Source organism: Miniopterus schreibersii, assembly GCF_964146895.1.
Source record: "Miniopterus schreibersii genome assembly, chromosome: 12".
Taxonomy (NCBI): domain Eukaryota; kingdom Metazoa; phylum Chordata; class Mammalia; order Chiroptera; family Miniopteridae; genus Miniopterus; species Miniopterus schreibersii.
The window spans coordinates 24855376-24879211 of NC_138112.1; the positions used below are offsets into that span (position 1 = coordinate 24855376).

The 23836-nt window shown below is 36.8% G+C and overlaps 1 protein-coding gene across 1 annotated transcript in view; it reads right to left on the reverse strand.

Annotated features, from left to right (window-relative positions):
- Positions 1 to 4670: 4670 nt before the first annotated feature.
- The window catches only part of TYR (tyrosinase), a gene marked incomplete at its 3' end in the record, with an annotated part of 51752 nt that continues 32586 nt past the window's right edge, over positions 4671 to 23836 (reverse strand). The window contains exons 4-5 of the mRNA XM_081153841.1: positions 10950 to 11131; positions 4671 to 4900 (exon numbers count right to left, since the gene is read on the reverse strand). Coding sequence (XP_081009967.1) covers positions 4671 to 4900; positions 10950 to 11131 — 412 coding nt within the window. The remainder of the gene's footprint in view (positions 4901 to 10949; positions 11132 to 23836) is intronic.

Here is a 23836-nt window from a genome sequence, read left to right on the forward strand (position 1 = left end):
ATCTAGGAGAAACTGATTATAAGTCCCATCTAAATTCTACTGAACAGACATGTAGTCCTGGGTAAGGTACATAACCTATGGAAGCCACAGTCTCCTCATTTGAGTACACAAATAATACTTATATCAATAACATGAAAATTAAATAAGTTTATATATATATGAAGTACTTAGTACAGTTCTTGGAGTATCATAGCTAGTCACTATATTATGTACAGTTCTTGGAGTATCATAGCTACTCACTATATTATAACATCTTTGTTATTTATTTTTAAATACAAAATTAGAAATCTGTATGATTATGATTGTGAAACATGCAAGAATTGGTAGATTAATAGGAAATTATAGGGATAATTTCTTACACTATGAAAGGAGCTCACAAAACAGATAAACATGAACTATATAGAGTTGTAATAAGGTTTTTGTTTAAAAGAAGATACTTAAACTATTCTTTCTTACATTTTAAATAGCTGAATGATTTGGAAGTCCTTAAGGCCTCCAGTGGATGCCATAGGGAGTTTTATCTTCTTTATGTTGTACAAACTCGCAAATGCTTATGAAAATAAGCAACACAACATTAAAACAAACAAACAAAAATCTTTTTACCTGCATTTCAGCAGCATCCAGAGGCGTCTAATCAGAAGGGGAAAACAGCACAGGCTCACAATAGGTGGCCCAATGAGGCCCTTTTTATGGTGACAAAGAAAACTGTTCCCTACAGATCAAAGCCCATATAAACACAGAAAAGGCTATTTTAAAACATTCACAATCTATGCCAGTAGTCAGCTTGCTAGAGACACTGGCTGAAATGACTTGTACCCATCATATACTTACTTCTACAGATGGAGAAGTATGTATTTGACTTTTTGGAAAGGTTGGGAACTAAAAATACTCTCCATATATATTTATATATATAAAACACAGAAAGAGGGACAAAAAAGTGGCAGCTGCTTATTTCTTTTTCTGTGACAAAATGTGACTTACAACGTGGCAGTGGAAAAGAGCAGAGCTGAAAATGACTCTATAAAAGCCATAGTATAAAACAGTGCCACAGAATATCATGTAAATTAGAATTTAATAAAAGTGCCAGGTATCTTGAAATATCAGTCATGTAATTTTGGCACCTTACTGAGAAAACCACGGAATCAATGTGGTGGTGGTTTTATCACAGATGTTGCTGCTACGTAAGTAGTTACCTTGAGGCCCTAGTCTAGAGAAACAAAACAATATTCTCTATTGAAGTGCAGCGATACAGGGGGAATTGCCTTGTGATAAAGAAAAGAATGACTTTATACAGACCCCTGTCATCGATAATGACAATTCCTTGAGTGGATTATATTCAAGAGGCTTTGCAAACAAACAAACACACACACACAAACAAAAGATTAAAAATACTACCTGGACTAAAAGTTTCTCTTTCAGATCAAACCTAGTTAAGTTGGAGTTGTGTTCTGAGATCAGACTGAAGGCAGGCGCTATCACGGTTTCTGCTTCTCCAGAATCTTCTGCAGATTGTAACCTGGACTTCTTTTCCCACTCATTGTTATTGGTTTTATTTTTTCCAATGTCTGTCTAAGTTGAATCCACTCCTCAGGTGCCATTGCAAATTTATTGTAAATCTTTTGTTTTTTCGGTTACTCATCCAGCTGAGGATATAATTCCCAGTTTTTTCCCTCTAGTGCCACAGATCCCCGCTGTGTTAATAAGTATGCTGCTCCTCATCTCTTGTCTGATTTCTCTCCACTAGGAATCAGAAATTAGACAAGATTGCAAATGATAAGTCTGACCTCTAATGAGAGTTAAAGGAGGAATATTGCTCTATAACTGAGTTTTTTAACTATTAGTAATTTCTAAGAGTCAGTGACATTACTTTAGCAATATTTGTAATTTTTTTTTTAGATAAGATTATATGTCTATCATAGGTTGATTTTTTGTTTTTCTTTGAAATCCAAACTGTGACTAAGTGAAATGTAACCATTTAAAATTACATGATCTTGACTTTAGATCAGTCTTTTTTGGATAAAGCCATCTTTAAGGGCTCATTTTTTCCAGTCAATTCCTTTTTAAATGCTAAGATTCAGACTTTACAGGAGTTGTAGAAAATTTTCATTGAAAGGTACCATATAGGTCAGTGTGTGTTCTCTTAAATACACTCCCAGAGATATAGAGGTTCAGGTGCCATACACAGGCAGGTTTCTGGGAGCCTGAATTGGATAATTCTGTCTTTAAAGCATGGCATAGAGAGTGCAAAGACATTGCTCAGAGATGACACTGAAAATTAAGTAGTCAAACTAAAAGAAAAAATGTTCAGCAGACAGATACAAACTAGGTATAAGGGAACTGAAGAGACAGGATGCTAAGACAGAGTAAGTTTGAATGAGAGAGTGAAAGTTGGAATCCAGTGGAATACCCTAAAATACTGTGGCAGAATCACAGGGACTTTTTATAGAGCATGCTTGACCTTGCTCCTGAATGGAGAATTCTTAAGAATCTTGAGCCAATTTAAATGTATCATAGAATTGTACCCTTGAAACTCATATAATTTTATTAACCACTGTCACCTCAAGAAATTTAATTAAAAATAAATAAGTAGGCACTACTATAGATTCAATACTTAAAGTCTCTTTATAGAATTCATGTTGGATTAGCCATCCAAACTATGTGTGAAAAATTACAGAGGCAACCACTTATTTTCAAAGGATGTTGATTTTGGTTTTGGAAAGCTCTGTGTATTGGATAGCTTCTCCTTTCATTGAACTCCTATACCTTCTACCCTTTGGTTCTAGTCTTTTATGCTATATATAGCTATAATACAAGTGTAATATCAATTGGACTATTTTTAGAAATTCAGATGGACCCAGCTGAATTCAAATAGCAGGATTATCTAGACATCATTATGTAGGTTTAAGACCAAGAAAAATAGAAATGTTATTTAGCTACAGTTGAAGATAAGCTGATAGTCACATAATTGTTCTCAACCTTGAAATGTCTTTTAGCATTTTTTACATTCTCTAATTAAATAAAATTCTTCTTAAGGGATAGAAAAGCCCTTAATAGGATTATTATTGTAGCCATTAGTGGTGAAACGTCACCAGACCTTGGTTCAGTAACCTTGGCACTTGAGTTCCGTTCCGGCTAAGAAAGAATTCAGAGTCAAGACTCAAATACCAGCAAAAGTTTCTTTAGAAAGTCACAGAGGTAGAAGTGAGCCATGGAAGAAGTGAGCCAGCTGGGCTGCATGGGCTCAGGAAACAGATTAGAGAGGCAAAAGAAGGGCCCTTGGAGCTTAGGAGAAAGAGAGTAAAGGTACTCACCTGGAAGAGGAAGGGGGAAGGCACAGGAGTGTTCAAGAGAGAGCAAGAGTGAGCACAGGGTCCTCGTCCTCAGGGCTTTTACCTTCTCTCTAGAGGTGGGGATCTCAGGGGAAGCCCCAGAAGAGGACCTCAATGGAATATTCATCAGCTTTCCAGGTGTGTCTTTCAGGATCATGGTCTCTGTTGATTGGCCGGCACTGGGGTAGGGGGTCATTAGTAATTGCATTCGGTCCTGATATCAGCCATGGCTTCCTCTGGTTTTGCTCCTTTTTTTTTGGGCCTGGAGCTAAAACACAACTGAGGCCCAAGTTATATCTAGCTTGTCTAAAACTCTGTCTCTGTGGTCAATAGAGCCAAAGCTTTGTTCTTAAGATTATTTGATGCAGGTCAAAACCTCAGTGTCCTGAGGATTTAGTGCTTAAGGGAGTGGGAGTGCAAGGGCTTGTATGGAATTCAGGTGAGGCTATTCTTTGGGCCCCTTGTTCCTCCTCTAACGAGTCTACTACATTACTAGCCACATGCTAGGGGAGGATCTGAACCACATGACCAGCGATATGAAAGATCAGGGTCTAAACTGCATGACCAGCGATATGCCTGGGGAGGAAAGGCCACCCTGGGGGACAGGTTTTGTTTTTCCAGTTTTGCTCATTGTCAGATACGTGGAGCTTTCTGCCTTGGTGACCTTCTGTACCTGGACTATCGTTCCTACTCGATTCATGCCTGTTTACTGCCTCCTGCACTGCCAACATATTTAACGAGCACATCTTGAGACAGGTACTTAGCCAGATCTGTTAGAGGGGCCAGGCCCTTGTTTTCAGTGACCTTCAAAAGTATAGTCAGGACTGTGGCAGGAAAGAGTTGAAAGTTGTTTTATATTTGATATTTATAATACATTTTGGAGCAGGACTGTAAAATGTAAGGGGAACATTATGCTTTCTGGGAAAAATAAAAATGGATTTCTCAAGCTTGGAGGACTTGGGCTTAATTTGTTATTGTTTTATTAAAATAAAAGAAAGGCAATTAAAAAACCTTTATTAAACAACAAGAAGGAAATAATTAAAATGATTCCCATATTTTATAAGTTTATCCAGATACAACTAACAGTTACTAATTACCAAACAGCATTCTTTCCTTAAAAATGTGGGCTTGAGGAAGACCATCAAAGGGATAATCAAGGCGAGCACAGGTGTGTTCTGCCTGAGATAGAAGAGGGGTACACTTTGTATTAGATTACAATTCTGATAATGGTCTTCATGGACAAATACTAGGGATTTCTGTTGGGACCTCCCCTGGGGACTTGAACGCCATTTGAGTCAGAGTGAAGTCAGGCTTTTGGCCCTACTGTATTGTCCAAGCCTTTTATAAATTACTCTGATACAACATGCTGTGGTAATCCTCCTTTTCCATGAGGAGTGGCTGCTGTTCTTCGGACAGCTGCTTTCTCTTCCGATGACGACATACCAGGCCAGTGAGCCCTCCCAGCACGGCAGTGAGAACAGACCCCACTACAGCTGCCCCAATGAGCCACGGCCAGATCCGACTTGCTTGTTCTAAATAGGGCTTAATGTAATCTCGAAAAAAGTCTGGATCTGAAAAAGACAAACCAGTGTTTTTACTATTGTTGTGGTCATCATCGTTGCCATCTTCATCATCATCACCATCATCATCCTTGCATAATATTTTGGAGTCAGATGCTTGGGTTTGAATGTCAACTCTGCCACTTATAAGCTTAGGGAAGTTACACCTCATATTCCTATGCCTCAGTTTCTTTATCAGGGAAATAGGAAAACAGTAACCCCAACTTGTTGGGATGTTTTATAGTTTATAGATAATATCTCATCTGTAAATTATACAGTGCCTGCCCCCAAGACAGTTACTATAACTCTTTGAGCTATTTATTCTGGTATTTGCCTCCATATTTCTAAATAACGGGCAAATATTACTGTCTCTTAACTATCAAGTTTATCTCTGGAATTCCTCAAATATAATGATTTTGGTTCTCTTACAACTCCTCTTTTCTTTCTTTGACCTTTTGAGTATAATAATATCATGATTTGGGGTCAAATCAACATCTAGGATTTTTATTATTTTTAGTATTTAGATATTATTCACAGTTGAACCAAATATTTATTATGTGATGATTACATTTCCTTGTGGTATCCTTTTGCTTGATTTTAAAGTACCCATCACTATTTATAAGATACTCTATATCCATTTTGTAATACAATGGAAAGAAGAGATTGCATATTGGCTTTAACCTTGCAGCAAATTATGGCTGTGTGACTCAAGTCTTGAGCAAAAGTAATATATGCAACTTTTGGGCGGTCCCCTTAAAAAGAAATAGTATGCCTCTTTATTTTTGCTTAGCTGGAATGTGGTTAGTGTCATGGTGAGCCATCTTGGACCATGTGGTCCAGGTTAAACCCTAGGTCTTGTGAAATTATAAGAAAGGAGTGGCTCTGGTTCCTGAAATTATGAAGCTGATACTGGACAACATACCAAGACTGTTATTTGAGTAATAGATTAACTTAAGCCTTAGGTATTTGAAACTAGATCTGCTCCCTATCCCAACCTTCCTACCCTCGCTGATGCAGGAGCTATAACCTTCCTTTATGACCCCTTTCCTTGGCTATAGTCAGTTAATACAAGGTGGACCATTGACTTAAGATGGGCCAATCAGAATCATTACTCAGAATTCACTGTGCTGTCATTGAGAGGAAGGTGATGATAGTCTTCTCAACAAGTGAAAGACAGGATGAAGTCAACACACTTCAAAGAATAGAGACTCAAGTCAGAATAATAAGAGTCAGAGAAAGCGAGAGACAGTCTTTAGGGCACTTAGTTCCCTGGTTATTGCTGTCCCTCAGTATCAGCCAAATTTCTGCCTTTCTCACAGTTTGACTGCTCATCCTGCTTCTTGAATTTTATAAACCAATAAATTCCATTTTTATCTAACCTCATTCCTATGGAGTTTCTGCCATTTGAATTTCAAAAAGTTTTAATTATTTTTAAAAGTTAATCATATGCCTACTCCAATAAAGATAGAGAAGTATCTTAAAATATTCTGGAATTACAGTTATATGTAGATTTTATATATAATAAAAATGAAATCCACAAACCAAGGAGGAAAGGAATTTTTGTTTAATAAATTAATCTTAGAAAGAATGGATAGCAACATGAAATAAAATTTAAAATGATAGTCTCACTATTAACCATAAACTCAATAATGGTCAGAACAATTAAAGCAGAAATGTTGCTTTTTAATCAGAATTTGATAAAAACCAATTCTATATCAAAGCCCGGTATTGATTCATAGAAGATAAAAGTAAAGCTTCCATGGCCTAATTGGGGCTATAGGGCTAAAACCCTGTCTACTTCTCCTGCTACCTTTCTTCTTCCTTGGCACTGTCCTTTTGCCAGCTGTCACTAAGATACCTCTAAAATACCTTAGGACTTATTAAGCATAATTCGAACAATACTGCAATTTAGTGTTTATTTTCATTAGGAAGGGTCAATAATTTGCAAATGATAAACACGAAATAAATCATTAAAAAGATTTATAACTTGGAATTAGTGTAATTTAAACCTAAACAATGAAAGGAAACAAATATAAAGCAAAAGAGAAATTTAAAAATGGGAAAACTTTTTTTCATCAAACATAAAATTTATTTTTAATATATTTTAAAATTATTTTGAAAATGGAGCTACGAATGCCTAGCTTATGTTGCTATTAGTCACTTTAATGTATAGTGCATTTAAATATCTAACAAAATGCAGAGTACATAGAGGTTACATAATAAATGTGATTTCCTTTATTTTACTTTTAAAAATTTAAAATAAATGATTAATGCTTTTAAGCCCTTACTGTGACTCATTGAGTCTCTTCTCCATTTTACTCCTCAAACAGTTTTGGTTACTTTTCAGTAAAAAGTACCCATTTGGACACTAGGGAAGGAACAGTGAGGTGGAACATGTGTGTTCAGACATGTGGGGACTAAAGAGAACCTTCTCTTCCATGGAGTAATAGAGAATTGGTTTGGGATAGAATATTTGCCGCTTACTAGCTTTGTGACTCAAAATTAGTCACTTTATCTTTCTGTTTTCAATTTACTCAGCTATAAAGCAGAATAGAAATCACTACTACATAGGATTGTGCAGATTAGCAGAGATAACAATTTATATGCTGATTCTCTAACATTAGTGTCCCCAGATCAGACTCTCCTGTTTCAAGGCTATTCAGCTGCCCCAGAGACATATTTATCCTGATGTCTCATATCACTCCATTTCACTATGTAACAAATACAACTATAAGATTCCTTCTGTGTCTGGCCCTGCTCCTATTGTCACTATCTCAGTGATTTACAACACCATTCATTATTTTCACAGCTCAGAAAGCTTAAAGGCATCCCTAGTATTTCTTTCTCACCTAGTATAAAAATCATTTTTCAAGTTCTGTAAATTTTCTTTTCAGGATAATGTCAAGTCCTTTAGTGCTTTCTGCCTGCTTCCCTACCACTACCACTGCAATCCAAACTGCCTTCATCTCTCCCCTGGACACTTATGATAGTGTTTTCACTCGCTTCCTAAATATTTTTTCCAGTTTCTACAAAACTTTCTACATGCTGCAGGAACAGTAATCTTTTGAAAACTAATTTGACCACGATCTGTTTAAAATTTATTAAGGCTTCCGTTATTCTAACAATATGGCCAAAATCCATAATCAAGAGCCCTTTATCAAATAATTCTTCCTGTCATACTGATATCCTCTGAAATGTCTCTTCATTGACCCCAAGACATGGGCACATCTCTAAATGAGTTATTAGATAAGTAGTTGTTTAAGCTCTTTCTCTTCCACTAGGATGTAAGCTCTGTAAGGAAGAGGCTTTGTTATTTGACACTGTATGCATAGTATCTAAGACAATGCCTTGTTCAAGGTAGTTATTAAACATATGTATGTAGAAAGAATAAGTAAATCAATAAAACCACCTAGAAACAAACTAATGTGATAGAAGACTTGACACATGTAAGAATACATATAAAAAAATCACCTGGGTATTAAGAGGGATGACATTTTTCTAGCAAGCTTTACTTATATTGGTTAAAAGACACCACTCTTTTTGATAAATATCACACTCAAATTAATTCATTGATTTCGCTCTATACCAGATACCAGTTGGCAGTTAGACTGGAAAAGCTTGCAAGATATCAGTTCTGATCTTGTAGGGCTCACAGCCACGATGGAGAATGGAAAGATTTATCCTTACGGAAATAGCCATGTAACTCTGATAAAGGAGTGATTAAACATGACTACGTATATGTATAAGATGATATGATATCTGAGACCTTGACAGATGAATAAATAGCATCAGAGTTTAGCCAGAGAGAAGAGCATATTCAAAAACATGAGTCAGTGAAAGAGTCTGGCATGTTCTGAAATGGAAATCATAAAGTCCTAAGTGGTGAATCTTTGGAAAACCATTACCGATGTGCTGCTTTCATTGTGTACTCTGGGTACTTACGCAAGAAAGGGCAAACATGTTACTTGAGACTGCTGCTCTTTTTGAATCACAAAAAGCCCTTCCCCTTACCACACCTCCATAGTTTGTAAAATCCCCTGTTCTCGGTGATCTTAAGGTTTTCAAAGAACTAATCTTCTCCTGTCAGCCATTTTAGTAGTCCTTCCATTGGCAGTGATATTCAGATAAATCAAAATAGTTCAATCAAACTCATATCTGTTCAACTAGTGGTTCCCCCAAAGGGCAGGAAAAGGTTGACAAAATGCACATTCTCTTCTTGGCCCTAAATCATGGTTCTGTGATGCCACTTACTAGATGTTTATATTCTTTAAGCCTCTGATTTCTAATCTATGAAAAGGAGAAAGAAATAACAGCACCTACTTCATGGGGTAGTTATGAAGGTTAAAAGAAATAATGCATACAGCCACCCAGAAGAGTTCTTGGAACATAAGATACTCAACGTGTGTTGAAATGACTAAATTTAGCTCCTCTGTGTAATGTTTCGTTGCTCATACTATTCAAATAGGAGAATTTAGCATTTGATACAGATGATGTCACTTTCCACCTCTATTTTTCTTGTAATCCTTTTAGTTTAGGGTATTCCCTGCCCTTTTTATCTGCTACCTCTCTGCTCACCCTTCAAGGCCTTGTCTTCTTAGTGGAACTTTTCAGAAGTCATTGCTTTCTTCTCGGTGAAGGTTATGACTCTGTTACTACACTTAACACAACCTTATGTTTCATGCTTCCCTGCACAATTGTCTGGCTTCCACACTGAATTTAGGGCTCTTTGAGGTCTGGAACTATGTCAGTCATTATGTCACTAATGTCTAATACAAGAGGTAAGTTCATAAAGTCATTTATTTGTTCATTTTATTTATCTGTTTGTTTTCACAAATTATCAATGAATATAATAAAACATCAGTGCTTGTTGAATACCTCTTACCCACAAGCTATATGCTGTTTTACAGCTTTTGGTTGTTGACCTTCTTTGTGTTAGAGTGGAAGTTTTGTTTGATAGAGTGAAGGGGACCTTCTGGTGTTGAAATCTTGCTCCTCCACATATCAGGGTTTAAAATTGGGAAAGTCACTTAAATTCTCTTTGTATTAGTATCCTCACCTCTTTCTAGGGATAATGATACTTACCTGCTATATGGTTGGTTAATAATGCATGTACGGAATCTGCATATAGCAACCTCTCAAGTAAGGGAAGACATTACTATCTGTTCATCATCAAGAAGTTACTGATATAGTTCTACTCAGAACGATTATTTAAAACCAAGATTTGCTTGGCCGGCGTGGCTCAGTGGTTGAGTATCAATCTATGATGCAGGAGATCGCGGTTCAATTCCCAGTTAGGGCACACACCCGGGTTATGGGTTTGATCTCCAGCAGGGGACATGCAGGAGGCAGCCGATCAATGACTCTCTTCATTGATGTTTCTATCTGTCTCTCCCTTCCCTTCCTTGCTCTGATATTAATAAAAATATATTTAAAAAATTAAAAAAAATAAAATCCAGATCTACTTAAAATTCTAGAGTTTTATATTTCTACCTAAATAGCAATTATCATTATAATAGCTTTCCTCCTTCTTCTTCTTCTTCTTCTTATTATTATTATTTGGGCCTAAAAAACAGTATGTCCAGAATTTTTCCTGGTAATCCAGCAGAAAGTTTCCAAAGATGGTTTCAGAACTGCTAGATGCAGTAGGCTCTTCAATGCATCACATTCATTTAATTATCATACTATCTCTTTGAGGTATTGTGATCCCTATATTTCAGGTTAAGAAACTGAGATTCACTGAACTGAAGTAAAATTTCCCAGGGTCACACAACAGTTAGCAGGTAGTCATATCTCAAACCTGTTTCTTTCCTGATTTAAATTCTAGTCTCTCTTCATGGCTTTCATGTGTGAAATGTATACTCCACAGAATGGATATGAGTCTAAAGATCCTTGCAACTTAGTTCATGTAATAATAAATTGGTGATAAATTAAGGACTGTAATGCACTTTCCCAATTTAAAGGATTTGGTGGTAACATTGTAAAAGCATAAGGTTTTGTATTCTCTCAAAAGAAATTGGTCACGCTTTATTTGGCAATTCATTTGGAAGAAATTAAACTTTACCTGAATTTTGTAGGTAGCTATAGTCATAGCCCAGGTCTCTGGATGAAATAAAGAAATCACCGTTTCTGTAGAGAGGTATGAAAGGAACCATGTAGGATTCCCGGTTATGTCCAATGGGTGCATTGGCTGCTGGATAAACTTCTTGAAGAGGACGGTGCCTTCGGAGCCACTGTTCAAAAATACTGCAGAGGAAAGGATTGTTCAGACTCAGAAACATACTGTTTATAAAGGAAATATTTGGGTTTCTTAAAGTAAAATAATAAGACATATCTTAAGATCCCAAGATATGGAAAGATGCCAAATGTATTTTTAATTCTTTGAAAGTATTTTGTGAAGCACCAGTTCATGCCATCAGGCCCTGATAAAACTCATTCATTTGAAAGAAATACTGGAGGAAACTGAAACAGGAATTTTTTTTAGAAGATAAATGAAACTTACATGACAAGTTCAGATCCTTCAGAATGTGGCAGAACAAGGGTAATTATTGGTTGAGTGACAATTGAGTCATAGTTATAAATTAAATGTTTCATGTGTCAAACAAAGTTAGCCCAAAGAAAGAATGTACAAAACTAAATTGAAATTAATAATGGAATTTGGTCATTTTTTCGGTCATGGTGGGGACCTATGATTATTTCAGTGTTCTTGTTTTATTTGGTGACGTGTATGGTTAATGAATCTTGGAGGGAGAAAGAGCTCAACACCCATGAGTCTAATTTGTTTCCGAACTCCTCCTGAAGCTGGAGTGTCACTACCACATGATCAATATTCTGCCAATCAGACGTACCCATCCAAGACTTTGAAATAGCACATACTGACACAAAGAGGCAAGGACAATTGAAAAGTAGTCTAGTCATGGGCGATGGCAGTTGCAATATCAACATCCAGTTTTTAGAGGCAGCAAGGCCAGAAGTACCAGAAAAGGTACTTACTCTTCAGGGGTCTCCTGTGCTCTGTAGCATCATTTCCGCAGATCACTTGGCTGCTGCCCTCCTCTGTTGCTCCTACCTGTTTCTGAACCTGCTTCTCCATAATTTCCTGACCTATCCAATATCCTCTCAGCAAATTCTTTTCCTTTTTAAATGAGCCAGAGTTAGTTTCTGTTGCATTCAATTAAAAACTCTGACTGGAGTAATAGCTAAAATACTAAGGGATCAAAAAGGTGCAGTAAGAATGAAGTAGAAACTGAAGCTATAGCAGAATTTATAGTGTGTCATTTATAGTGTGACAGAGAAAATGACTTTGGATTATCAGGCTATATGACATGGAGGGAAGAACACTAGATCCGGAGGCAGAGAACTACTGGGAGGCCTAGCTCTGTGGTTTAGGAGCTATATGACTTTAAGCAAATCACTGAAACTCTTGGAGGCTTAGCCTTCTCAGCCTTAAAATGGAAGTAACAATATTTGTCCTGTTTCCAAAGTGATTATTCAATGTGATAGGTTTTATGAACGTGAAAAATAAGTCAACCGTTTTTATTTAGTTTAAAATTTAAACTAGGAGGCAAAAGGCTACTGCATGGTCAAGAGGGTGGAGTCTTTTAAAAAGGTCATAATGCTTCAAACAAATAAAATAAAATAAAAACCCACACTTTGGACATTTTGAAGGGCAATAAAGAAGAGAACAAGGAAGCCAGACAGCAGAAGTCATGATCGTTTTTCTGTGATGGAAAATAATTCTATTTGCTTAGGGAACCTGGACTTCAAATTCTAGCTTTGGTCAAAGTTAATTTTTAATTGTGAACTAACTGCGGGATCCGCAGGCCACAGGTAAACACTGAAAATACCAACTGCTCCCTAAATTGCTCAGTTATTAAATATGTTGACTGAGTTTCTACTATATGTCAAGTTTTGGAGAAACATGAAACTGTAAAAACCTGCATTCTGTTGGCTGTGACAAGGGAAATTTGTAAAATTTCTTGTTTGATTTTCTTTTTCTTCATTTGCAAAATGGGAATAATATTTATGTTGTGAAAGTATTGTGAGGATTAATGAAAATAACCTAAGATATGTGACTAAGTGCTTCACAGATGGTGAGCAGAAGCTGTCTTCATCCTTGACCCCGCTTTCTCTTCTTTCTCTGTCTCATTATTAATGTTGTGCTGGGAGAACTTTCCAATCAGTGAGAGATACGAGACATGCTACAACAGAGATGCTGAAGCCATGGATATTTGAGCTGGAGGTTTAAGAAGAGTTATTATCTTGATAGGCAGAGATGTGAAAGGAGAGGATCAGGAAGATTGGTGGTTCTGTGTGGGCCTCCATTTCTTCAAGTAATTAGAAACTGGCTTAACAAATAAACCCCACATTCTATTCAGGTCCTAAAATTTTATGAATTTGTCTTTTTGTTTTACCTTCTACAGTGTTGTATTCACAATCATTACTTATTCATTATACAGGGTGGGGCAAGAGTAGGTTTGCAGTTGTGAATATGCAAAACACAGAGACTATTCTCGTATTATTTATCCATTATTGTATTATTTTTCATATGAACAACTGTAAGCCTACTTTTGTCTCACCCTGTATACAGTTCAGAAAATATAAACAAGCAAAAAAGAGAACAAAAAAATCACATGTAATTGCTCTATATTGTTGCTATATCTTGTTTTTAAAATATGTGTATATAACATTGTATATATATTTTAACAAAAATAATTATGTTTTATAAGTCATTTCATTTATACTAAATGATGTTTGAACAATATTTACCAGTTTTCAATTGGTAAATCTATTTTTTAATGGGAAAGAGGCTCTCTGATAATTAATCTTTCCCCCACCCCTATTAAACTGAGTGATTTAGGAACAGCCCAATAGACAATGAGCTAATAGACAGGGGCTTGAGGCAAAAATTGTGCCTTTTGTCAATTGAGAAAAATTACTACTGTAGTTCAATTTATAAATAATCTTGCTTCTGCCAAGAAGTAAAAATTCTTTACCGAGATAAGACAAGGACATCAATTTTTAGCACAAAAAGATTTAATGGATGAAATCATTAATGTGTTCACCCACCTTATCAACCTTTCAAAATGAAGGTATTAATCTTGATTAAATTCTTCATTGGTGGTTGTTATCAGTTAATTTCATCAAACCACGTCTAGAATGGCTCACATTGGAATACTAATATTTAACTTAGATAATCACACTGTCATTTTATGTGTGTGTCAGGGGGGAGGATATCCTCTTACCCAAGATTCATTTAAACTGTGGAGACCTCATTTAGTCTCCAGCCTCCAGTCTTTGATGGTATATTTAACCCAGTGTTGAAAAAATGAGTATTTAGAGAAATAGTAGAGGTGTTCCTGAAGACTACAATATAAATTTCAGAGGGTTTTTGATGAAAGGTACATAATAAGTTCAAGGAACTAAAAAAAAAATAAATAAATAAAAAATGACCAGTATGTCTGGAGAATAGAAAAATGGGACCCACATCATGCAGGGTAGAGGAGGCCTATTGCTCTTTCCTAAGAGAAATAGGAAGCCACTGTTTGTATCTGGGGAGGTGGGCATTATCATGAACAGAGCATCATTTTTAAAGGATTACACAGATTGCATTGTGGAGAAGGGGCTGATGGGTAGTAAGAGTTGATGTGTAGGGATCAAGGGATGGGGAAATCAGTGAGGAAACTATGTTTAGGCAAAAAGGTGATGTCTGACTATCCATGCAGTATAGCTGAGGTGGAGATGTCACAGAAGACTCTATGTGTTCTGGCTTATGCTGTGAGAGAAGATATTTTTATTCCCAATGATATCGGTCACTGGAGAGAAGTGTAGCATGAGGAAGGGATATAATATCCCGAGTTTTGATGTCCTGTGTTGAAGATGCTCTTGAAACATTCCAGTGGGGATGTCAGGTAGGCAGCTGGATATTTGGGTCTGGATTTCAGAGCAAGACTTACTCTGGAAATATAAATGGGCACACTATCAGCCTGTAGTAAATAAGTGAAGCTCTGAGAGAAGGGAGACAATAAACAGATAAGAGAATCTGGGGTTATTTTTCTCAGATGTCATCTTTCTGAAAAGTCAGGACAGATGAAGTGCTAATCACTTTGTCTTTGAAAACCACAGCTTGGAATGCCTCCAGCTATCCAGTCAAAATTCTAGTCACTCAAAATGTATTGAGTGGATTCCTGTCTTTTCACTTTTTTTGCATTTTTTTGTTCTATCTATGTAGCCCTGGTTTTGAAATATTTACCTGTTGAAACAAACCTTAATTATTATATGACAATAAATATCTTCATTTAAACTTAGAGAAATCTACTCATGTTTAGAATGGGGATGGAACTATCTACTTTAAGATGGTTATGAGAACAAAAATGAAATAAAATGAAAAGTAGAATAATAATACTTGAAGATAAAATGAAAGAATATTTATAAAGTGCTTGGCCTAGTTCCTGAAAAGTAATAATTTATATTTTCTTTTCTTACAAACCTCTCATTTTATAGAGTAAATAATTCTCATCTAAACATCACAGCTAGTTAGTAGCACAACCAAGAATGGAAGTGAGTGGTCTGCTGCTAATTATAGTATATGCCCTTGCATGTACTATATTAGGGCAGTGGGAGTATTTCTGCAGTTGTGAAAATGCATGTGCTTCTACCAAGGACCAGTGTGCAGGTCATCTCTCTCTAAGGCACCTTTGGAAGGGGCTCTGCTTGACCTTCATCTTGAAATGTAAGCTGTTTGATAGACGCCTGCCTTAATTACATAGAAATTACCTGAGTGTGCCTTTGCTCTAAGGCCTCACAGGTCTCACAGTGTATACTCAAGGAAGATAAATGAACACAATACAAAAAGATCAGGAAAGGGTGTCTACTAGCATAGCAAATACAGTGGAATCATTTTTTTAAGAAAGCTGAAAAAGAGGAGCAGAGAAAGAGGAGATAGCTTCTCAGTGGGTAGAGAGTGGGTGGTGTATTAATCAGGATTTTCCAGAACAACAAAGCCAACAGTATGTGTGTGTATGCATGTGTACATAAAGAGAAAAAGAGAGAGAGACACACACACATAGAGAGAAACAGAATAATGTTTGACCAAGTGGCTGGGTACCACGGCCTAGACAAGTTGACACATAATACTAACCAACACAGGTACTGTTGGGTAAGGTGCCTCATCTTAGACAACACTTGAACCCTAATCTTGAAAACTGTGTAACAGAAGTCTGGGTAAAGTAACAGAAGGGAAAAGGCAGTAGGACGAGTAAAGCACAAGCATAAAAAGTAAAGCACAAGCATTTTGGGGTCTTGCAAGTAGTTCAGAAGGGCGAGAAGGAAGGATATATGTGGGTACATGTGGTTAAACCAAGAGAGTGTAGGGACTTTCTACACATTATGAAAAGGTAAAAAGTCTAAATATTAGTCTAAATATTAGTCTGAAATCTGTGAGGAGCCATTGGAGGATTTTAAGCAAGGAATGAAATAATCCTTTAAATTAATGTAGAATTAAATGAACCAACAGCTGAATTTGGGGGCCCAAAGAGGAACCAGGTAATAGATACACGACCTGCTGTGCTGTGACTACTGGAACTATTTAGAGCCTGCCTCTGGGTTTGAAATAACAACGTCCCAGTAGGTCCCAGTAGGTCCTTTTGTTCATGCTCCTGGCTGACGAAAGAACTTATTTAAGAAGTATTGTATTTAAAAGTTTTTATTGAAAAAAACAGCAGTTTTAAAAGAAATGGACACTTTAAGAGCATAGATTGTCAGAGCTGAGTAGCTGCAAATGAAAAGCCTGTTATTCAGCTAAGAAATTTAACTGGGTCCAACTCAATTGAGTATAATTTCAAATATATACTCTGAAACTTCTTAGTTTTGGAAAGGGCAAACTAGTCCTTAGGGGAATAGGTACGGGAGTGAAAACCAGATTAAAATCACTTAAGCTAATGATGAAACTTGAGGGAATTTAGTGTAACAACCAAAATGTCAGTGATAACGAACCAAAAAGAAGCAAAGAATGAGAAGTCTAAGAAAGAAAGGCCATTTCAGAGCGTTTTTTTTTTCTTTTTTCTTTTCCCATAAACACAATGGGTGTCATTAAGTGGCAAGGCACCCTGCTATGAACTGTTTTGTGAGTGGATTAAAAGCAGCCATAGTGCTCCCCATGCTATTATAATGTGCACCCTTGATTGAGAGCCACTACATTAGGCAGAAATTGCACTCGAATCAAATGAGCCAGGCTCTACTCACAAGGCCATAGCTAGTCAGAGTGAATCTGTGAAAAAATATCACAAAAGGCCATCCCTCCCAGATGAAGTTGACTGTAAGTGGGGAACAGACTATTAATTTAGCTCGAAATAGATATTACTGATTGACCTTCAAGTTCTCAGTGCTTAGTGCTCTTACCTGTTATGTGGTGATGATAAAGCTTGCCTGACCTCCTTCACTAAATTGTGCATTTATGTATTCGTTATATGTTGTTATGTACTCACTACATATCAGGCTCCAAGGATGGATAAGAATGGATCCCTGTCCTCATGGTTCTCACTCCATGATGTGATAAAGAGATACATAAATTTCAAAGCGATGTAAAAGATGCTCTTGGAGGCATGTGTATAAAACCTTTGGGATTGCAGCAGGAGCAGCTAATGGTCAGAATCAAGGAAGCGTCACAGCAGGGATATTTTAACTGGGCGAGCAGATAGATTATGGGGAAGGCATTACATTCAAAACACAGACCCACGGGGAGCCTGGGCACTGATGCAACTGAAAAATAAAAGTAGTTTGGTGGGTCAGAATGAAATATAGAGTAGTGCAGGATCAATAGGAAGTGTGACTGAAAAGGTGAGGAGGGTCAGATCGTGAAAGACCTTCTATATACCAACTGGGGGAGGTAGTTTGGACTTGATCCTGAGAGTTAATTTTACACCTAAGTACTTTAGATAAAGAGTGACCATGATTGGATTTGAATTTTAAAAATATAATTATAGTGGATATGTGTATTATATATTACATTAAATAAGAAATAAAAATGTATTCCATCTATTGAAGATCTACATTAAATGATAATAGATCAAAATATATTTTTCATCTATTGGAGATCACAGTGTATCAGTGGACCAGTAGTAATTAAGTCACCTTCTACATTAGCAGACAACTGTTACTTTTCTTAAGAAGGCTATGCTGCCCTCTTCCTTTCAAAATTTCTCTTCATTTAACATTAGCTTTTTTATTAGTTTCTGTTTTTCATTGGAAAATGCTTCTGAGGCTCATAAAATAAAATAAAAAAGAGCCAGTCAATCCCATAGTAATTCCCATTTAGTAGGTAGCTATGTATTTGGTACTATGCTGGGGATTTTGACATTCATCATCATACTATTCTCCAACAATACTGCAAGAGGTATTAGTAGCAGTAGTGAGACTTGGTATTCCAGCTATATGTCAGGTACTGTCCTAAGCACTTCTCATTGCATCAAAACACCCCAATGAGATATGTTTTATTCTTGCTATCCCTATTTTATAGATGGCAAAAATAAAGAAAAAGAAGATAAATTTGCCCAAGGTTACACAGCTAGGAGGTGGCAAGTAGCAGAATCAGGATTCAAGACTAGGCAGGTTTGTTTTTTTTTAATCCTCACCTTGGGATATGCTTTCTCTGATTTTTAGAGACAGAGGAAGGAGGAAGGAAGGGGGCGGGGGGAGAGAGAGAGAAACATCAATAGGTTGCCTCCTGTACTTACTATGACCGGGGATCGAACCCAAAACCTAGGTGTGTGCCCTGACCAGGAATTGAACCCACAGTACTTTGGTGTATGGTACAATGCTCCAACCAACTGAGTCACCTGGCCAGGGCAAAAACTAGGCAGTTTAATTTCATACAGGTACATGTTCTTAGCTTTAGTGAAGTATTGCTTCACAATAGTATTCACATTAAAAACGCATGAAAAAAAGTGAGCACACAAATAAAAAGTGAAAATTTAAGTAACTTTCCTCAGTTTATGTAGTTAATAAATGGAGCAGCAGGAATCAAATGCAGATTTGTTGCACTTGATGCTTTCCATGACACCAGTGTTCCATCTGTGTGTTTTGTAGACAGACAGACACACACACTCATATATACAAACACACACAGAGTGAATGTGTGATTTACACATTTTCTCACTTTTTCAGGAAAAGAAAAGACGTATTGACAAAGAACTTCCAGTGGAAAAACCAATGGCATTTTGTATTAGAAATGAAAGCTTAATCTGTTCACTGCTATATCCGTAAAATTTAGAATAGTGTCTTACTCAATAAATATTTGATAAATAACTCACCCAGAGGGCTCTAGAATCTGTCCCCAGGGAATGATGAGAATACATTATATATTTCTCTATAACATACACTCAGAAATAGTTATTGAGAATCTATCCATGCAAGCAAGTGTGGGCAGAATGTATGGTAAAGTGGGAGGTAAGATGTTTCAAAAGGTATAGTTCTTCCCCTAGTCAACTTTAGGGAGAAAAGCCACTTATTCATAGGTATGCCCTCTGTATCTTTGGCCAAGGCCTGAGGGCTGTAGCTGATGTGGAAAGGTGTTTTTAGGTAACGGAGTAAAAGTTATCAGCATGCATGATAATAACAGTAATATAAGTTCAAGGTGACATAATTAGTAAAGACACCATTTCACTGACTCAACATTCCTGTCATGAGCACCAGACATACAGGGAAGGCAAAAGTAAGTTTACAGTTGTTTGTATGGAAAATAATACAATAATTCATAAATAATAATACAAGATCAAACTGTGTTTCGTGTACTCAGAACTGTAAACCTACTTTTGCCCTACCATGTATTCTATGGTTTCCAACGTCCTCTCTGAATTATGCTTTTAGAACCATATCCCTAGGCCCTAAGCATTAACTTTCGATGTAAAATCCCAATTGTGATAGATTTGGCCCTCTTCTGAGGATTATCGTAGAGAGTTCACCATACATTTATGCCTATACTGATGGAGAACTCCTTTGTTTGGAATAATTCTCTTCCAGACAAAAGGATATTACTACCATTTTGGCCTATGGCCCTTCAGACACACACTGACACTTTCAGGTTTGCAAGGAATTGGTAAGGTTTGATGGAAAATCAGAGAAGTGATGGAATTATTCCTTCATTTAATGATCACATCACAACTTAGAGATCCCTGAATTCACAGTTACTATAATTCCAAGAATCAGTTGTCTCCAAACCTCAACTGGAATTGGAATATCTTTTATTTCCATCATAGGCTCTATGAGTCCCTACTTATAAAAATCACTAAGAATCTCATTCTACATTTTGCATCACTAATGATTTGCCAACTCATAAATACCTATATCTGGCCTGCCTATCTTCTGGGTTTCATTGCTTCTTCAGAACATATGATGAGAACAACGAATAGGTTAGTTTGGTGCATATGAATTTAAAAAAGGAGTTTAAATAACTTTCCTCAGTTAATTTTGTTAAATGGGGAAATGTGGGAAGGTAGGAACAAAATGCTGAAAATATATGGGTGTCAGCCTAAGGCATCTGAAATTATTCCGTATGTGATGAGAGTCACTGTTGCCATTTGAGAAGGTTACTGAATGAAAAAAGGTAGTGCATAGAAAGATTTATATGGAAGTGTTGTTCAGGATGGATTTTGAGGCAAGGGATCAACACATTGGGTAGCTAAGCACCTAGGGCCTATATTAAAAATGTAAGAAAAATCAAAGGTAATATCTGTAAATAAAACAAGAAAGCAAAGAAGCTCACAAATGTTTGAACACCAGGGATGCCACCTAGCAGGAGGAAAATTCAGTATGAGCTCAAATGCTTCTTCTTCATGAACAGCAAACATCTATGATACCTAGGAATGTTTATGGCGTACATTTAAACGTATGGAGCACAAATACACAAATAATTATGGAGTAATAATACTAGTATCATTGGAAATTGAGATGAGAAGAAAGATAATGTGTTAAATTCTACCCTAAAACAAAGAAGGTAATGTAAAATAGCTTTCAGAAAGCAAACCCATCTGGAGCTGACAACTGGACATCTAAATCATCAAATGCTCCTACAACTGGAGAAAGGAGCCCATGAAAAGATAGATCAAGGTCTGAAAAAAAAAAAAATTTGTGTGTTTTTCTCTAAAATAGTAGTTATATACCCACCTATCTACCTTTTATTTTTTTCTGTAGCCAGAATTTTCATTTATCAGCATTTCTAGGTCTTTTTCCTTTTCTGTTCTTCTAACTTATTTCAGTTGTGAAGATTTGACAAATGTATTTCTTACAGAAGTCAGTGATCTGAGTGTCACCCAATCTGCAGTCAGAAATATAAACTGCCAGTTTAGGCAAAGGAGGACTTTGCTATTCTGTTTGTACTGAATCTCCACCACAAGGAGGGAGCTAATGCAAAGGGAAGAATCCCTGTTGTCTGCTGACATGATATCTAGAGAGATGAGAAATTGGGGAAGCCCATAAAAGAATGAATAACAGTGCAGACGGTCGAAGGAGCAAGCACAGACCATCTCAGGAGGAGTCAGGAGTAAAACTGAAGGGTCGAGGACAGTGAGAACTTGGGAATCTCTGTAAATGTTCCAAGTTGTTATCGCTTATTTCCTATTTTTCCCAAGTGATTTGTAGTAGAATTCATGAAGTGAGAAGCACATCAAGGGAAACAGGAACTATGAAGATAATATTCCACTCCACAGCTGAGTGGCAAAGAAAGGGATGCTGAGGGATGGAATGGACATGGCAACCATGCTTGCAAATTTTTCCTTGAGCCCAGCGGCTAGTAGTGTGGTACCTGGAAAGCCTTTGCATAGAATAGAAACCTTACATTTGGCACATTCTCCATCTGAAATCAGGGTCAGTGTTTGTTAATCCCCTAACTCAAAGTCCCCACACAAAATGCAGCAAGTATTTCTGAGTAGTGGCTATGATTCTTGCATATAAAGACCTCAGAAATATTTTAAATAATAAACTATAAAGAATAAAGTTCTTCTTGGCTAATTGGTCATGGGTTAATTTTTTATAAAGTTAAAAAAAATTTTATATACAAAGTTAAGAAAACCTTAGGCAGTAATTATAGAATATACTTTGAAGACACAAGACATAAAACATTATTAGAAATACTCAATATGTGTTTAGATGTCACACATTTAACACATGAAAACATATTCACAAACCCAAATTGTTCCAAACATACCTATAACTTCTCCAGTAACAGGAGCATACATCTGTTTTTAAATTAAAATGAAAAATTACACATATCCTACCAAATAGCCAAATTTGAAAAAAAAAAAAAAAATTCAGCATGAGGGGAATGTATAAATAAGTTGTGGTACAGAAAGTTCCTAATTATACTAAGAAATTCAGAAGTGGAATTTAAATAATTAAAGCAAATCTTTACAAATGGGTAATAAATGTCAAAAGGCATATTTTAAAATGAATTGATTGGAATTACCTGAAAGAAAAAGAAAAATCTAAAATTTAAAAACAAACACAAAAAGGCACTACATACCTGAATTGCACTAGCAAAATTTTGAGTGCTCAGTATCCACAGGTACAGATTTGATCATTGGCTTTTTTACTCATATTGCACCTGATGACATAACCTATGAATATTAATTTTGAACCATATGTGGCAGTCACAGATGCCAGCAATCAGAATACAAGTAAAATGTCACTATTCAATAGTGTTTCCATTTTCTCCTTTGTTCTGCCTCCACATGGGCCCACAGACTGCGTGAGGTGGGAAGTGCAGCTCTTCACGTGAATCCCAGAGTGATGATAATGCACCATAAGAATTACTCTGGAAAATGGGACCACAGCAGCACTTGAGTCGTAGTTTAGTTCTTTATTTCTGAGTTCTAATACTCATGAACTTTGATTCTTAGGATAACACCATTCCTGTTGAGCGGCTCCGCTGATGGCAGCTGCAAACACCAGCATCTGAACACACTGTCCTGTCTTAGCTGTTGCTTGCTGCTCTCAGGATCCGTTCCTCACTCCCTGTTCTTTACCCCAAGGTTTTTGCTTGATTACTTCCACCTTGACACTTATCACAGACACTGGTATTGCCTTGACTTTGTGACTGAGAGGAGAATATTAATACTTGTCAGCAGTCAGTTCTGCTTCTGCTTAAGAAGTAAAAACGTTGCAAAAGAATGTTATTTCCAATCTAACAGTAAGAAAAAATTGCAATTTAAACATATTTTTGCCTCATCAGAGAGCTGGAGTCACAGGGAAACCAGGCAAACTGATTCTAATGGGTGGTGAGGCATGTTGAGGCGAGTCGGGATAGTGACCTGCTTCAGCTTTGGCTGAGTATGAGAGGAAGAGTAAGAGCCTTAAAACTAGATAAGAGGGAAACAAATTTTAACAAATTGATAATCCACACGTGGGCTATGGAACTGTTTAGAATACCTGGGATTCTGAGACACAGGGAGAACACACAACCATTTTTCAGCCCTTTTCCATTGGCCTTTACTGAATGCCCTTGGGAAAGAGTGGGAGGCAGAAGAGAAGACACATTGGGCCGGCCCAGGTCTGAAGGTGAAGGGCCTGCACATTTGTTCTCTGGGCTGCATGGGCACAGGCTCTTCATTGGCTGTTAGTGAGGGAGAGGCTGAAGAACTGCTCAGATCACAGATCTTTTTTTTGATATGAAGAAAAGACATAGCTGCTGGGAAATGGGGGGAAACATTTGCACCTACACCCCAGTTCTTGCCTTGTTTCCAGGCAAAGATTAGCTGCTTGGGGGTGGGGGAGGCTAAGAATTCTGCCACCAAACTCCAGCTATGCTGACAGACACTAGGCAAAACCCATACTATGAATCTTGAAGCTAGTTCTGCTTGTCTTTTTCTCCCTGAGATTAAAGGTTTTTGTGCTGCTTTTCTTGAGGGAAAGGTACTTTTTTAAAAAAAACTTTTTTCTTTTGATACTATATATGTATCT